Below are 18,530 nucleotides of genomic sequence, written 5' to 3' on the forward strand. Positions count from 1 at the left end.
TTCTCTTAATTCAGGACTTGATTCAGAAGTCTGTTTAATCATGTCTGCCTTTAGAGCAGGAATAGTCACTCTGAAATCACTGAGGTGGCTCATTTTCTTAGAATTATGCTCCTATTAAATTATAGGGCTGAATCAGGACCTGAAATATTAAATGTCTGGATTTCAATGGTTGTAACAGTATGTAGGTTGCTGGTGTTCAGTTTAAGTTCTGTAGTCTTCGTGGCTGGGTTTCCCTCTGGAGGAGAATGAAGCAGAATAAGTATGGGTATTGACTGATACAGGTCAGTTGCTTACTGGGGAAAGAGAAAGTATTCAATATTCTAGTCTGGGCAACCTATTAAATATTACATGATTTCTAGCAACTATTCAGCATGATGGAGTTGTGAACCAGAGTTGTGGAAACTTTTCTTGACAAAACCAAAACCCTGCACATTTCAGGAGTCCTTTACAAGTGTGAAACACTTTTCAGGATTACAAAACTATTACCTTGATAATCCTTTCAGGAGAAGTTCAGTTTTGAAACTACTGAACTGCAGGCTCTGTATAAAGGATAATATGGCTTGCGTGGTCAAGCCACAGTCTAGAAAACTAGGCATCTGAAATGCATGTCCAAACTAAAATAAATCTGAGATTACTTTGTACTTCAACCACTTGCGTCACTTTGAATTTCTGCTAGAAGTGGGAAAGAAAAATAAAACTCTTGTCTTCCAAACTGTCCTAATGAATGACTAGCTCACTTCTGCAGTGAAGAAATACAATACAATAAATGAGTCATCTGGGAGTATTTTTATCCTTAAAGATATGTGTAAGAAACAAATCTTTTTGGTGTTATTAAATGTTGGACCCTAATTATTTTTTAATATATTCAGTTTTTGCTGACTGGATTTAGAATACTGAACTGCAGTGTCACTTGGAGTTCATATTCAACCAAAATTAAAACAGATGGTTTCTAGTGATTATCTATTTCATGTTCTAAAGGGAAGACTGTTTCTCCAAACCTTGCAGCTAAAATGTTTGAACAAAGAAGTGGCAAAGTAGCTTCATTTATTTAAAAATAGCAGATTGTGTATACAAGCAGAATGTTAATTTATTGGATACTGTGTGATCATCGCTTTCTGGAGGGATTAGAAACTCTTGCACTTTATAACTCTTCCTGTCATTGTTTAACGTGTAAATATAACCCTCATTTTGACAGCTGAACAGGTTTTCAGAATTATCTGCGGTTCAAGTAATTTCATAATACTTTTAATTGCATGGTAAATGGATGGTAGTGACCTTACCTTTCATCTTGTTTTCTAGATTATTTAGTGTAATATTGGAACAATTAACCAAAGAAACAGAAGGTGGCAGCCACTCAGGTGGAAAACCTGGTGGCTTTGATGTCAAAGCCCTAAGAGCCTTTCGTGTATTGCGACCTCTCCGGCTTGTATCAGGAGTGCCCAGTAAGCGCTTTTCTATTTAATTCCATTGGAATGAATACTGTAACTGATGTGATTATTTAACTTTCTTGTTTCAGACACTAACATAAATGAGCTAACATAAAGTTGTTATATTTATCTGGTTACATATATAAAGTAAGTTTCAAGATGAATGATACCCTATTTCAAGTTGAACAAAGGATTGTGAATTCATTCAGTGTATGATCTTCTTACGCACTTCAATAAGCAGACAGGGGAATACACTTCCTTTTTGGAAGCTTTATATAAAAGTAAATTACATGTTAAAATGCAAATACACTAGAAATTTTTTTTTTTTTTTTTTTTTAATTCCAAAACTCTGCAGCTCTGAAAGTGTAGGTGGTCCTAGAATAGTTTATGTGTTGGTAAGCGTATGCCAAAGCACATTAGACATTTTGTGTTTCCTTCCCCCTCCAATGCACATGAATGCTTTCTGTTTATCTCAGTAGAGCTAACAGATAAATTAGGAAATTTAAAAATAGAGCAATATTATTTAAAGAAAGCAATTGAATTTTCTGATAACTTTCATGTTTTCTTTTAGTACGTTATTAATTACTGAAGCTATTTAGGCTGAATAAGAGGTTCATGGCTTACACTTCAGCTCCTTCCAAAATATTCAAAAGAAGAATCCTAATGCTGTGTTTGTTATATCGTAGTCTGTTACATGGAAGTTATTGTGATGGTATATGTTTAGCAAAAGAACTTCAGTGAAGAAAGAAGCAGCCTTATGAAATACCAGAATGAAGACCGTTATTAAGAGGCACGTTTTGTTCTCATTGGTGCTAGTCTGGGATTTACTTCTTTTGGTAAAACCAAAATTTAGCTAAATACTTAAGGGGAAAATAAAAGAAAAATGGAGTAATTCTGAAACTGATGTGAGGGATAAATGAGGAAAAAGTATCTTGTTCAGAGTAAAAACATGTTTTCCCAGGTAACTATGGGAAAAATTCCCAGACCAAAAATACAATTCTGTAGTTGGCTGAGTGTACATTTTCTCAGGTCTTACCACAAAGTTGTGGTTGAAGCACAGAACTTTTTAAATGTCATATAAAATTACCTACAGCCACACACTGACTACATGCCCTTTCTTTCTAAAAACCTGTAAATTCTTGTGACACATTTCAAGTATTGACGTCTACCACGTAACCTTTATTAACAGGGGCAATAATTAGATTTTGACACAAAATTTTAGATTGTTATGAAGTATTTTACGTTACAGGAACATTTTGTGGTGAAACAGTAGAATTTTTTTTTAAAACTGGTATACGTCTGTAATAATGTGTGATTACAGAAAATTTGGTAAGGCAAGACATAAAAGTCTGATTCATATCTTGTATTCTCTTTTTTTTCTTTTAGGTTTACAAGTTGTCCTGAACTCCATTATAAAAGCCATGGTCCCCCTCCTTCATATTGCCCTTTTGGTATTGTTTGTAATCATAATCTATGCTATTATAGGATTGGAACTTTTTATTGGAAAAATGCACAAATCTTGTTTTCTAATTGATTCAGGTAAGTCATGAAGCTGTTGACTAAAATGAGGTATTAATTCTGTTTTCTTTCAAGTCCGTGGGATTTCAGTTTGAAATAGAATGGGGGCCAAAGGACTAAAACTGCTGTGACCTCAGTTTTCACTGTGATTCATAATTGTAGGATGAGTGCATTAAACTTAAAAAACAAAAAAACTCCACCCTCCAAAAAAACAAAACCAAAAACCAAACCAAAAAACAACCCCAAATATGCAAACTAGTTACAGACTAGAACATGCTCTGAATGGGTTTTCATTTCTGAAATGTGTCAGTAGTGAAAATAGAGAGGGTGACTATCCACAAGGGACCACTTGGTAGTTTTTTTCCCTAATCTCTGATTGCTGAAAAGCTAGCTAGTCCTATTCCAGGGATGATACACTTTCCTGAGTTCACAATCTGGCAGTGTCCCTCCTTCAAGATTGTGGCAGTGTAGCAATAAGTGCAGATCTGAAAGTGAAGAAGAAAACTGTTCCTCCATCTAGGTGAAATAAATAAATGAAAGTGTTTCTTATGGGAGAATTTTGAAGGAGTGAAACATCATGAGTGAGAGATCTTATCTGATGGCTAAGGGTACATGTCTATTAGCTTAAGTAATGAAGTAGATGATATGTGTAGGAATTAGTCCAGGCCTGTTTTCCTTGGTGGTCCATGTGTTAGTATGAAGTGGCATGAAGTGAAGAAACAGCAATGAAGAGGAAAAAAAAAATAAAGTAGCGTGAGGGGATTCTAGAAAGTTATGCTGTATTGTTGCATGCGTCTTTCCACTGCTTAATTACTTCATCTCTTTTATACATTCAGTTTTGATTAACTTATTTTAAGGTTGTAAGACCTGGATGTGAGAGAGACTAAAAGCTCTGAAGATCCCATGGGTTGCTTTTCTCAGCATTTCTTAGGTTGATATCTGGATTTACCTTCCAACAGGGTTGATATTTCTTCACGTGAATTCACAAAAACTTGAGAACGGAAACTTCTGATTTTTTTTGCTCAATTTTCAGATATACTAGTTGAAGAAGATCCAGCACCTTGTGCATTCTCAGGGAATGGACGTCAGTGTGTCATGAATGGCACTGAATGTAAGGGTGGATGGGTTGGACCAAATGGAGGCATAACCAACTTTGATAATTTTGCATTTGCAATGTTGACTGTGTTCCAGTGTATAACCATGGAAGGGTGGACTGATGTATTATACTGGGTAAGTTCATAATTCAATGACCTTTACTTTTAAACATGCTTCAGTGTTCAAGTGAGAAGTAAGCTGTGTTTTACAATACCAACAGCAGGAGGTCTTGGTGAGTTTTGCAGGAGATGAGCTCAGCTGCGTACTTGTTCCAGTCACAGCATCTTACTGGACTCCTCAGGCTAAAAAGACATTTTAGAAACAAATGTATTCATTAATTATTTGAGGGCTTTTTTGCCTATTGCATTTGGATAAACGTAATATTACATTTATGTCCTTTGGACTTGCATTTTTTTGTGCAAGCCTGCAGTTTTTAAGTATGTCTTTTCTGATTAAGCTTAAGAGCTCTCTTTTTGCAGTATTTCTGCAATGTATTTCACAATATTAACATAAATTAGAGCAAAGCAAGCTCTAAGCTGTCGTTGCTTGCCATGGGGACTGTAAACCATTTTTTAACTGTTCAGAAACAACAAGTCGCAAGAGCTGTGAGCCTGACATTGTCTCTAGAAGCAGGAAGAGATTTTCAAAATATAACGGTGTAAGTCTCCACCTTTAAATGCTGCTCTAGCATCAGGTATGGAACCTCCACAATCTTACAACATAAACAGGCAGCTGGACACAGACTGGGAAACTGAAGGTGTATGTAGTCCTGTTTTTACAAATGAGAATGGAGGAAAAAGAACACACAGTTTTCTAAAGGAATAGGATCACCTAAATATACAGGTAGACATTTCTCTGCCTAACTCCATTCCAATCTAAGAACATTACATTCTTTTGTGAATCTTTAAGCACTAAATATCTGATGCGAGTGATTTGTCCAAGGTCATTCAAGAAGTCTGTGACAGAACCATGGTGCTGAAAATCAATGAGAATATTCTGTATTACATGGTACTCAGCAGTAAGTCTTTGCAGCAATTAGGTCCTTATAACAAGTATAAATCTAACAATTTGAATGTTGGAAAATATTTATGAAAGAAAGAAACAGATTACTAGTAAGGATCACTGTTAGCAAGCTGTTAAGAATGGTTGAACTATCTCAAGATATGTCTTACTGGAACTATACTCTGGGTTATGTTGCTCACAGGAGCTCACATTTTTAATTTCTTTACATTTGGCCAAGTGTGACTATTTACTAATAGCACATCTGTTGTGGACTATTGGATGCAATTAAGGATGTGGTATTATCCAGTGAATGCATTTTATGTGGTCATTTGTTGCAAATTAAGGTGAAATATGCTGTTGCTAAAAAATACTTTACCAGACAGTAGTCTTAGATAAAATCTGTGATACTAGAATGTAGAATATGGAGATGTTTTTAAGATAATGTCAAAGTTAAAGATAATTAAGACAGTAAACTGGCATTCTTTCAGGATTGGAAGTAAAAAAAAAATTTGTCAAAATATGAATTTCTGCTTCCACTGTTTGTTATCAGAGGTACACAATTGTCTATAAACATGCAAACCTTTGATACTAGAGTCTCTAACAATAATGCATAGCTACATATAGGCTAATGTATTGTTTCTCCTGGTGTTGCTTTATCAACTCTTTTGGTTTTGCTCTCCAGCTCTTCCTAATTTTCTCAGAGACTGTGTGAATGTAGACTTAGTATGTGCTTTATGATTTGTGTTCGTGATGGTGACAGTTATTTTTATCTCTCCTAAGAGAAAAGGGAAGCCTTGCTGTGATTCTCTAGGAAAAAAAATACACATTTAACATCTTTCAAGGCAAAAGTATGCCCACATTTCAGTACCTGATAATTCCTCCAACTGTCATCACTTTTTTCAAAGAAAATTAATGTAAAAACTTCAGGGTGTTACAGTTACTGTATTTAGACTATGATTGTTAAAAAAATATAAAACCAATTTAAGCAGGGTGGCTCAGTATCAAACATTTTTTCCCCTAAGATATTTTAATTTTGTTACAAATGATACTGGGATTATTAGACAGACAAGCGAATGTTTGTTGACCTAGTAAAATATAATCAAAGTCAGATATTCATGTGGCTTTGGAATCTGTCTTAAGTGATGTTTGTATAATTAAATTATAGATCTGGACTCTTTCTATCTGTAGGCCAACAAATTGCCCATTGTCAAGCTGAAATTACTTGCTGAGGACAAGAGGATGACAATTTACCTGTTTTAATTTTACCCCTGGATTAAGCTGAGGTAGATTTAGCTATTGTTAGCTAAAAATTGGAAAAGGTTTTGTTTTAATTGCAAACTGTGAAAACATTAGGGATATATTAAATTGTAAGAAAAATGTCCAGAGAACCTAAAGAAACCATTTTAGCTAGAGGTGCATGGGTTTTGAGGGTTGCTTTTTACTTAGAAATCTGATGATACAGAGACTGAATAAGCTTTGTATAAAATGTAAACAAATAAAACAATCCACAAATATTAGAAACCGCACAAAATTCTGATTTCCATTTGGTCACTGTGTGAACAGTAAAATTAACTATGTAGGCTTATCTTGCTAGCAGGTGTAATCTGAGTGGGTGAGATGTGCAATATTGTGCATCATGTAACATGGCATTCTGTTAGCAAGAATGACAGCTGAAAATGACAAGTTCCAATAACACTCACTAGCACAGCTCGTTATCACCTGGTTAACAACAACAAACTTGGCTTAAAAATTCTCCAAGCATCAATGATGATTTTTCTCTTATGGATTGAGGGCTTGATCCTGCTACTACTAGGCACCCTTCAGATCCTGGTGACTCACATGGACATCCTGCTGCTCACTAGTTTGCATCTGAATCCCATATGGCCAATTAGTTTTTAGTGTCTTCATCTGGCTATTTTTCTTTCTCTAATTTCTGCGTAACTTACTGAATAGCATGTGTTACATGTCCCATCCACAAAAACTGTGACTTCTTAGTGCCAAATGCTAGACTTAACTACAGAGGTTAAGGGGTAGTGTCCTTGTTTTCACCAGCCAACGCAGCACACGTGTACCCAAATTGTATAATATATTTGTGGCTGCACATCTGTACATCTTCTCCGTTTCTATCAGGACTGTGTTTATTCGCAGTCACAGTCCTTTCTGTTTGCGCTCTAGCTGTAACTGAAGGCTTATGCTATTAGTTTTGGATCCCACTGCAGTCCTCGTTATTGGCAGAGTGGCAGCTTCTGTGTGCCCAAGTTTTTAATGCTCTGGCTCACATTCTAAAGCTGAGAGCATAGTATTCTTTGCCTTATTTTCAATTTATGCTAGCAAGCACTCAGGAATTACAAAATCTGAGTCTGCATTTGCATATCTGGCTCTAGATTTTTTTCCATGTCTTTCAAACATCTACATTTATAGTCTATTAATGGCAAACATGTATTTTGTAAATTGCTCTTTATTTTTAGCTATTTCACTTGATACGTAGGAACACGCATAATGAGCAGCAGTACTTGCCAGTAAAACCCCCAATTTTTACGTGAGTACCAAAATTATCCCATTTAGTTCTTCTTGTTTTCACTACAGTGAAGTTATCTTGAGTTACTACACTTGAATAATCTACGCTGACACTACTGTAACTTGAATGAGAGATGGGCAGGGCCTCTGTGAAACTAAGTACTTTGTGATGAGTTGCCAGCACAGTTGATTCAATGATGGAGCAGCTCTGTTAGTGGCTACTGAATTTTACTGAGTCAATTTTATGGACAGACTTTGCATTCCTGCCTCAAATATTAAGAGCTCCTCAGTTCTCTGGCACCTAGCTAGCACTATTCAGATACATCTGGAGATTTTTGAGATTGAAGCACTCAAGCTGAAGTTGCTGAATAATGGTACATTGATGTCTTGTATGATTTTGCCTATTAATACTTTACAAGATGTTCTCTCAAGGATTCGTGTTTAAAATACACAGTTCATTACTTGAAATGTCTAAGTAATCTAAGATCTATCTAGAAGGTGCATAAGGTTTAAGGAAGGGGGTATCAGTTTTTTTAATATACTCTTTACTAATGTGTCAACTTCTTAAAACTGTCCTTTACTACTGTTTGGTGGTAACATACGTTATTGTCAAAGAAATATTTCAGTCTTAATTCCTCTGCTTTTATAACAAAAAAGTATGCACTTAGAAATATGTTTATTGCTTTATAAATTAAGCTTTATATGCCTCAATGTACCCTTTGAAGCATCTTAAAACATTTGAAGAAAAAAATCAATCAGTCTGTTTACGCTGCACTGCACATTTGTGTATGTCTAGCATACAAGTGTCTACACAGCCTTTGCATTAATGTTACTGGAAGTAACATATCAAGATAGAAAAGACTCTATCAATATTTCTCTAAATGTATTTCCATAACCAAATACAAGAGCTGTGGCTTCCTTACTGGCTTTCCAATGGTACAAGATGACTTCCTTTATTGTGCATAAATTAAAAGGTAGAAAATCACTACATGTTGGTTTTCTAACTGGATGAGAATTTGAAAAAATTACTGTAACTCCCATACAAACTTATACGTAGAAAAGAAAATAATTACAATAATAAACCAAAGCAGTCTATTGACAGTCTTCGAATCATGTCACTTTTTAGAATGCTCCTAGTTCAAGAATCTTAAAGGACAGCCTACTCAGAAGTGTTATAAGGGGATATAATGTACTAGACACCAGCTGATGTGCAGCCAAAGATTTTTCCTAAACACAAGCAAATATTTTGCAAATTTGTCTCACAAGAAAACCCCTTGGCTCAGGCACAAAATGTATTATTAGTCCATAAACAAAAAGTTGCAAAGAACGTTTGAAGTATCAAAACTGTCATCGGAGTGCTGAGCAGGAATATCTAAAAAATGTCTTTCATAAAATGTGAACAGACAAATAAGCAATAATACGCTAGAACGTTGAATTGAATGATTTAATAAACCAATAGGAAACAACTACTTTGGGTAATTTGTCATAGTAGCCCCATTACAGCTGCAGAAATGGAAGGCATGTTATTGCATCCAAACAAAACTTGTCAGCAATGAATTTCAGCTTGCAGTCTGAGAGAAGTCAAAGAATGCTTGACAGCTTTTTTCCCTTTGTAGATCAATTGCAAACATTCAGCAAACTGTGTAAAAATAGTCTAGAAAAATCTTAGAAAATATTTATTTCTGCCTTTGTCTGTTATGTGCTAAGGATAGCTTAATGCTCTTCTCTTAGCATCACTCAACACCACTCTCAGGTCATCTAAGGGAGACTCTTCAGTGAAACAAGTCAGCTCATCCCCAAAGGCATTGATGTGCTGGATGCACACTGCTCCTAGCCTTTGATGACTACATAGCCAGAAATTTAACACATGATATCCAACTGGAGAAAGAGTGATAGGGATTTTGGATGACAGTATTAATATACGGCATAAATCACACTTAAGAGCTAGGGATTACAGGTTGGATTTTTTTTAATTTCTGTATTAATTACTTGAATCCAATTTCATGCTAAAATCTAGTTTAACTCCCCCTCCCCCCCCCGCCTTGAGGTAATAATTTGGACTAATTACTTTGTTCTCTGGGTACAAAAATGTCCAAATCAACCCATTTTAGATTGCAAAGAGACTTAGATTGCAGATACTTTAGAAACCTCAGAAAAAGAGAAAAGGAATTATCAAATTCAGACATGCAAACAGAGCTACCAAGCCAAGGAATGTGCATATTAAAAGTTTGGATTAGCATCAAAAGGGATGACCATATAATACAATATTTTTTCAAATGAACATCTTAACAGAAAGACCCCACCTGAGGAGGATTTAAAACTACCACACAGGGAAATATCTCTCCCGTGAAGTGAATTTGATTTCCTTTGACAAGATATTGAGTATCTCAGTCTTGGCTGACTGCTGACCTGTACTGCAGTCAAAGCATGGAACTAATTTATTGTCATAGAGCATTGCAAATACTCAACATACTGTTCCTCCCCAGAAAGTTTACATAAAATGGATAGAAACTGGATTAGAAGTAGGCTAGACTTCAGGTTATGCCAAGAGCTGCACTAGTTGAATAGCTAGACTTTCTTCCAAAAACTTTGCCACAAGAAGCAAACAATCTGTTTAAAACCATTTAGTTTTATGTAAGTAAAACCAAGTTTAGTAGATAAATTCAGACCTACCTTCAGTATTGGGGTTTTGTTCATTGTTTCTACACAAACTAAGGTAAAAATTTTACGTCATCAATCTACATAGTACATGCTGTTATGCTTGCCTTTTTTTTTTTTTTTTCCCCAGCATATGGGAACTATTAAATACATCCAATTATTATATAATGTTGTATGGTAAATGTAGGTGGCATAGCAGATATGAAAAGTAAAAAGGTATTTAGTATGTATCACCAAAGTGGATCCTATTGCTCTGATCATTTTAGTACATTGTAGCTAAATATTTAAAAATAAACATGCTGTTCATCGTGTTTAATTTCAATAGTTTCTTGAGCACTTAGATTTAACAAACCAAATTAGTACGTAGGTTTTATAAATTTCTCATGTGAAATTAGTTTGGGCAATACAGATAAATAGGCAGAAGCACTACAAACGGTAATCCTAAATTAACATGCTACAAGCAATGAAGGAATCGAACACCTTTGTTCTACCTGGAATACAGGTTTTGTTAAACCTGGTAGAGTCCTTCCACAATCCAACACAAAACCTTCTCTGCGTTATTGTTTTGTTATGTTAGTGCTCTGCAGATTCAACCTGGGATAGCTACCTGAAAAAGAGAAAATAACTTGTTAGCAGTCACATTTGATATCTAGGCTTTCCTTGGAACAATTATTTGACACAACACTCCCCCCTCCCAGTTAAAGACAGTAAGCTGATTAATGAAATGCCAACAATAGTAATTAGCTAAAGTAGCATTATATGCAAAGTAAAGTATCTGAATGAAAAAAAAAAATTAAGACCTGGCTCTAAACTTTTTTCTAATCTATATTAGAAAAAAAACCCAGCTTTTGAAGAATAAATGCTTTATATGGGTACCTTAATGAAATACTTCATTAGCTAACAATGGATAAAACCAACAAAAGATAGGAACTGAGGTCCATTCAGATAATCAAGACAAATTAATAAAACTGAAGCAGTGTCTTACAAGCTGAGGTTTAGCTTGAGAAGGTCACTTGTATGTGTCCTATATGCGACTTCATAGCAGGATTTACATACAGAAGACGGGGTCCAAATTTAGAGGTGATTACATACTTAGGCTCTCTAGTTACTACAGCAATTTTTCACTACTCCGGGGGATATATTTCTCTTTAGGCCTACCTTAATGCCCAAGCCACGGAATTATGATTTTCCAGTTGTTGCTGAGCTGAAATGCCTAACAAAGCACTGCTGTCTGAGTTCACGTCCCTCCAGTGTATCACTCTGCTCATTTCTGTGTTGGCAGTACAACAAAGTTGAGTCTGGCCAACCAGGAGAATGTCAGGGAAATCTGTGCTTTAACTCCAGAACCCAGATAAGATTGAATATAAAATTACATGCTTTTTCAAACCAACCTGGAGGCTGTTGTGCTTCAAACAGCCTGTTTTAAGTCAGCTGTAAGTTAACTCCACTTCAGCCAAGAATATCCCAGGACACAACCTTTGAAGCCAGAAGTACTTGAAAAGCTGACTGGTATGCTCTAGAATGAGTATAATTCATAGCCTGTGATCTGAAGTTTTGTGAACCTATATCGTGTGCTTTCAAGAATGCAGGATTAGTCCTATTTCACAAAGTACTGATTTCTGAAGAATTTTTTGTAACTGTCAAGAGTCTGAGTTTGTTAGTCTTAATTTTTAAGATGATTAGTAGATTATAGGTACCAATAAACGACCCAGTTATGTGTCTGTTGGAATGTTATAAAAGGAGGAAGGTAAAATTGAAACCTGAGAAAACTAAGACACTGAAGAAATCAAGTGAGTTTGAAAAATTGTGGAAAATAATCCAAAATAGGTTCACAATCAGCGCATTATATCTGTAATAATATGAATGCAGAATTAGAGATGTTACTGCTTTGCTTTATAATTATCCTCAGTTAGGGCTTAGATTAATTGATACACATGGTTGTTGCAAAGAGCTTGCCACAATTTTCAGTAGAACAGTACCCGGTGAACAGAAAAGAAAGACCTTGATCTGCATGCAATTCCATATGGGAATTTTATTCACAATTATCACAGATAGGGGTAAATGAGACATTTTAATGATTTCTAGTTGCTGTTTTAGGCTGGAGTGTGCCATCTGCTGCTGTGTAATACTAATGGTTATGTCTGCGGTAAATCTCACGTTCTCCCTTTTTTCACTTCAGAGTCCTGGTCTCTAATCATATACACTGCGTTGTAATGCTGGGTGACTCTAGCTACAGCGCCGCTAACACATTAATGCGTGCCAAATACTAGAAGATAGTTCTTCAACATTTTGCAGACATATACTCACAAACATACGCATGTAAATATAAAGAGCCAAAGAGACAATGAAAATTAATTGTTCTCCACCAATTTAACTTGCATAGAGTAACTTGCCTCCAGATCTGGTAGCATCAACAAATGGGCCCTTTTACAAGGACTTTTGAACTGCTAGTTACTCTGTCATTCATGAAAGGGGTAGGAAGAGCTTCAGAGTTCAGTTCAAAATTCTTTTCAAATTTGTTTAAACGTACAAATCTAATTTAACATCTGTATGAAAGGAGTGAAAATGCCAGAGCCTAGCTGAAAGTGGCATCTCTGGAGAGTAAGTATTTTTAAACACTTATCAGAGTAGTACACATCTACTATGATGGTGAAACAGAATTAAATTACATGAAAAATACTTCGTCCTTCATATCATCTGTCATCTCATCTGTCTTCTGGTTGATGTGATGGACAAACGAATTAGAACTGAAATCCAAACAGTAAGACTAGACCTGGAAAAAGGCACAAAGAAGGGCAAGAAGGATGGCACTTTGGGGTGTCTTTGCAATAGGTGTTATGGATGCTACAAGCTTAATGGACTCAAAGTCCACTGAGAGCTGTTAAGTATGACACCTCCTTTGCTATAGTACATCCCTGAGCCACAGAGGGTGGGAGTCTTGTAAGGCTTTTTGCTGAGGATTTGAGATGTGATATCTCCTAAATTTCCTGGTGTTACTTTAGCGTAATCCAGGGGCTTTTATTGTTTATGTTTCTTAGTTGCAACTTCCAATGCATTTGGAATTTGTGTCTTCGTAACTCCTTATCCTGCACTTTGGGTGAGAAGTCAGTATTAATCCTTTCAACTGAAAATACCTTGTTTCTGAGGATGAAGATTTTCCTATGCTCATATATTAATGAAGCTCTGCCCCAATTTTTAATCAACAGTCAAATTGACTCCTTTAATCTTTCTTTAATTGAAAGTTGTGGAAAATGCCACTTGACATGCATGAAATGAGCAGCAAAGTTTTTCCAAAACGAAAGGACTTCTTTTAATACTTTCATCTCTGGCATTAATGCGATCATAAATACTACTTCATGAATAGGAATTACAATGCATTACTTGAACAGAGTTTGATTGTCTCTAGAATTAATTGGTAAAATTCTTGAGAGGATGCAGTTTCAGACTGTTGCTTTTAGGAGTTCAGTCTCAGATGAGTGCTAAGGTATTCTGCTAGATTAAAGGTTCCTGAGTTAGGAATGCTTTTGAATTAGTTCAGCATCTGCCCAAACCAAAACATTTCTTCTAGCACTGGTTAGCTGCAGTTTCAAATTTTTACATCACAGGGCATTAGTCCTAGATAGATTCGCCTAAAACATTTGGTTTAAAATCAAACTGCATAAATGGGAAGGATTTTTTCTTTGGTATGTTATGCACTATAAAGCGAGTGAAGGAAAGGGAAATCAGAGTTACCTATGCTAATAGAGCCTTTATGACAGCGTGGAAATTTCAGCTTTGCCCCTGGATTGCTAAGTTGGCACAATGACTGTTCTCTCTTTGTGAGCAAAAAGAGTCTATCAAGTTGGACTGCAGTAATTCCCAGAGCTCTTTTTTATCAAAACTGCAAATATTAATCTTTCAGGTTTTTCAAAAAGATTTATAGCAGGAAAATGTTGGCATCGACACCAGATAAATTTATGCCTTCACTCTGAACTCTGGTGACTTGCAAACAACTATTTGCCAATAGTACAATTCAGTTAGATGCAAAATGCACTCATATGTATTTGAAATTTAATCAAAACATTCACTTTTATCAGCTATTGTTAGAAAAACACTTCGACTGTATCATATGAATAATTTCTATGAAGCAGAGTCAATTCTAAAGTAATAAAATAATTAAGAATGTGCATTTTAAACAAAAGTTGGGTAAATTTTACTCCTAAACCTTAAGGCCGGATGCGTACAATTGAAAGAAGATGAGAAACTTCTCAAATGTAGGGGACTTGCTCTGAGGGAATAGGCATGGATGAAAAAGTCCAAACCACCACAACTGATTTCTTTAGCATAGGTGCCTGACATGCTAAGTATTGCTAAAAGTATTGCACAGGAGACTAAGTAGCTCAGTATAATGGCAGCATTATGAAAGACTGTATTTTCCATATGAATATGCTGTTGCAGAATTGGACTAGGGTTACTTGGGATCTTTTAAAATTGAAGGTAATGTTCCCAGACTTTCTGAATGGCTACAGCCCTTCTTCATTTTTATTTCTCAAAAATACAATTTTATTGAAATTTAAAGGAAAAAATCCAAATCAAATATATATTTTGCAGTTTTCCTTTTTTTCCTAGCAAGTATAAGTAATTTTAAGTTACTTTTCAGTACCTTGGTTCAATTACTAAAGCATTTTAAAAGGTAATACAGAGAGAGATTATTTTAAAGGATGCATGAAGTAGTTGTGTAAAATAATTTTCTTTGATTACTTAGGAAGTTTGTTTACTTTAGTTAGCATAAAGTGGCATTATTATAGATCACTATTGAAGAAAATACCTATGGACCTTAACCTGCAAAGACTTAATGCGTGTGCTTATATCTAACCATCCATAGGGCCACCTTGCAGAAACTGAGATTATGATACATTTTTAAAAGATAGAGGAAAAAATAAAATAAGAAGTACAGTTTGAAAAATGTTTGTTCCCATGTTTAATATGTCTTTTCCAGCAGAGATGTTAAGGACAGGAGTCAAACTTAACTAAATAGAGCTCAAAGCCTAATCACAAATTTCAGATAGAACTGATGCAAGAGCATTCACAGAAGAGGAAAAAAGGTTTGCTCAAAGATTTTTCTACAATACTATAACCAGTCTTGAATGCTTGTGCAATTTTTATTGTCTGCTGAATTTTCATAGCTGAAAAGCGTCCTAAGAAGAATCTAATGTAAACTTGTCAGTATAAACAAAAAGTCAGCGTAATTCCTCTCCCACAAGAGACACTTCCCAGAAGTTCCAACTTAAATTATTTTTGTAACTTATCAAAACGTCTTTTTGCACCTGAATGCTACCCAAAACCAATTTTCCTGTCTTTAAACATATCTATTTTTCTGAATAGGCCTTTTTAGATTTCCATGGGTGCGTTTAAGTCCATCTTCTGATAGGTACAATGAGCTCGCTAAGAATAGACAGTGGGAAAGGTCTTTATAGAAAAGTTTGTGTAAGTCTATAAAGAGTGTATTTAAAGCTCAGTTGCTTCAACCTTACTTAAAAAAAAAAAAAAAATCAATCAGTAACAACTTTTTAAACTTCATTTAACCTTGATCTCGATACAATTTTTGTTCAGAAGTGTTTCCGGAATGTTTCCATGTTTCCACTATGTTTCAAAAATTTTATTTCAGTTTTTCATTTTCATAAAACTGTGTTCATGTTTTTACATAAACTCATTCTTGTTTATTTATTTTTGCATTAATTTAAAATGTCTCACTGCATCCAACTGTAATAATTCAGGAAAAAAAAATAAAATTCCACGTTACAGAAAAAATATTGCTTGTACTGTTGAGATACATATTACTGCTTCTTTACTCAAAGGATCATTCACATAGCTAGGATATGTATGAACTATAATTTCTAATATTTCAATGTACTTTATAAGCATCATTTTACATAGTGAGATCTGAAATTTGATTCGTGTTCTAAGTGTTAAAGAACAGAGCTGTTTCAGCACTCCATTTATGTTTGATAATATTTTTGATCCAAGTGCTAGGTTCCCTCATTACTTTGATTCAGAATGTGTACTAGAAGTGCAAAGTGAATGTGGCCAGTGCCTTCTCTTGTATTGTTCTGCTTTGAATACTGAAGGAATGCATAGAATGCTATCTCACCTGAAAGATTAAATACTCTTTTTTTTCTCTGCTCTTCATTTCAATTACTATAGTGATCTACTCTATAAGATCATCTTATTTCTTGCAGATGAATGATGCTATGGGATTTGAATTGCCATGGGTGTATTTTGTCAGTCTCGTCATCTTTGGGTCATTTTTCGTACTAAATCTTGTTCTTGGTGTATTGAGCGGGTAAGCATACACCTTTTTCATCATGAAGGCAGAGTCCTGAATTCAGTTGCCATGAACACACAGGTTATCTTATACAGGTGAGACTTCAGTTGTGATGACATCTTTTAATAAACCTCTATTTCTTCCTCCTCTAATTAGAACAGAAACAGCTTTCTGTAGCTATCGTATAAATAACATACAAATACCAAAGTCAGAGTTGAGACATACCAGTGTATATTCTTCATGTCCATACTTGTGGCAAAATTATAAAAAGGACTAATAATTCTCCTGCACTTATGTAAATGTTATTTTAATTCATCTTTTAAGGCATCACATCTACAACATAATTTGGGTAAGTAAAGAAATAAAGCAAATGTTCGTTGATGATTCTTTTTAAGAACTGAATAAGCCATAAAATTTCACTGTTGAAACCTACGTGATCTGGCAGCTGCAAAAAGGACTCTGCTGTTTAATCAATGACTGAATCATAACTTATTTCCTTACATTTTACAGGTAAATGATGCAATAGGATGTGAATGGCCATGGATCTATTTTGTTAGTCTTATCATCCTTGGCTCATTTTTCGTACTTAACCTGGTTCTTGGTGTACTTAGTGGGTAAGCAGTTGAGTTAACATTGTGTATGCTACTGCTACTTGTAAGATGGCCTCTGCATTTACTCAAGCTTCTCAGCGATGGCTTTTCTGCATGCACTTGAGATTCTTCTGTCATCCTACCAGTGTTTGCTCTTTTGACTGAACTGTGTGATTCTGGTGCCTGTATCTGTCTGACATCACGTTCACCATGCTTGCCAAAAATATTCATTAAATGAGGCACTAATCTCCTTATTCTATAATATTCCAGCAGGGAGAAACATTATTTTGCACACAGAGATGGGTGGTGCACCTGTAAAAATATTCTCCCCTATAGTTATAGCCAAGTGTCCTTTTCTGAAAGCCCAACTTTCGCTTTTGTCCAAATATCCATAAAATAATTGAAGTGTTATTTGTGTTTGCCAGTCACATTGCAAAATATTTTTAGTGGATGCTCCAAGATCTGTCTTACAGAAAGAGTATGACTAGGTTACCTTGACACAAAGTGTTTAGTGCTTCCTATATAGCAGAGCTGTGTACTGCTGTGACAACCTGCACCAGCAAGCTGATATATTTATCAATAATCAAGTATCAATTTCATATACTTGTCAGTGGGAGATAGTCACAGCTTTTCGCTGGTTTGTGTACTCCAGACTCCAGCCAAGCACTAAAGTGTGTCAGTTGTAGCTGTATAATGTGGTTTAAAACAGTAGTTTATTTGCAATGTTTTTTCTTACAAAGCCTCCTTACTGAGGTTACAATTCCACTTCCTTTGCCATTTTCTGGTTTCAAACATACTTGAGCTTGGGAAACTTCAGTTTATGGTAAAGATATTTTCTGATAAATAAATAAATAAAAGATCCTGCTAGCATTTGAATACTAAAAGAAAACTGTTATAGTTGTATGTATTAACTTTTAGTTATACAACAAACAGTATTGTTCTGGCAATCTTAGGCAAGCTGTGCCATCTTTGTCAGTTGACAGAAAAATTTCTCTTGCATAGAAAGCAGTCTGACACCATAGTTGATAGTGTCATCAGACTGCTGATTGTGTGTGCAGCCCTATTCATGGTTTTGCCATGTTGTACATTAGATTTGAAAGGAATTGTAGTACATTATTATATTCCTGGAAGTCAGGCAATCAAACAAAATTTCCAGTTGCTGATGTAACTATGTTACGATAGTGTTTTTATTTGATGGTTTTACAATGTGTTTTTAAAAATCGTAAGTCATTTATCCGTGATAGATTAATGTTGCACACAGGAAACTAATGAAAGAATAGGTTTTGCTTTACTGTCAGAATCACTTTACAAAGCAGATGCCTAAAAGAAAAGAGGTAGTGCTAAAAACACATTGCTGACTTTTAGATTTAATCTCTTCCTTCCAAGTCTTACCCTGTAAAATCTGATTTATACAGTCAT

At 35.2% G+C, this 18,530-nt stretch overlaps 1 protein-coding gene across 2 annotated transcripts in view; it reads left to right on the plus strand.

Annotated features, from left to right (window-relative positions):
• The window catches only part of CACNA1D (calcium voltage-gated channel subunit alpha1 D), a 198,204-nt gene that overhangs the window by 73,946 nt on the left and 105,728 nt on the right, over positions 1-18,530 (plus strand). For both annotated transcript variants that reach the window (XM_086470607.1, XM_086470608.1), the window contains exons 5-8: positions 1,300-1,442; positions 2,814-2,966; positions 3,979-4,175; positions 17,032-17,135. In XM_086470607.1, coding sequence (XP_086326733.1) covers positions 1,300-1,442; positions 2,814-2,966; positions 3,979-4,175; positions 17,032-17,135 — 597 coding nt within the window. The remainder of the gene's footprint in view (positions 1-1,299; positions 1,443-2,813; positions 2,967-3,978; positions 4,176-17,031; positions 17,136-18,530) is intronic.

Source organism: Leptosomus discolor, chromosome 9 (assembly GCF_034619465.1).
Source record: "Leptosomus discolor isolate bLepDis1 chromosome 9, bLepDis1.hap2, whole genome shotgun sequence".
NCBI lineage: Eukaryota > Metazoa > Chordata > Aves > Leptosomiformes > Leptosomidae > Leptosomus > Leptosomus discolor.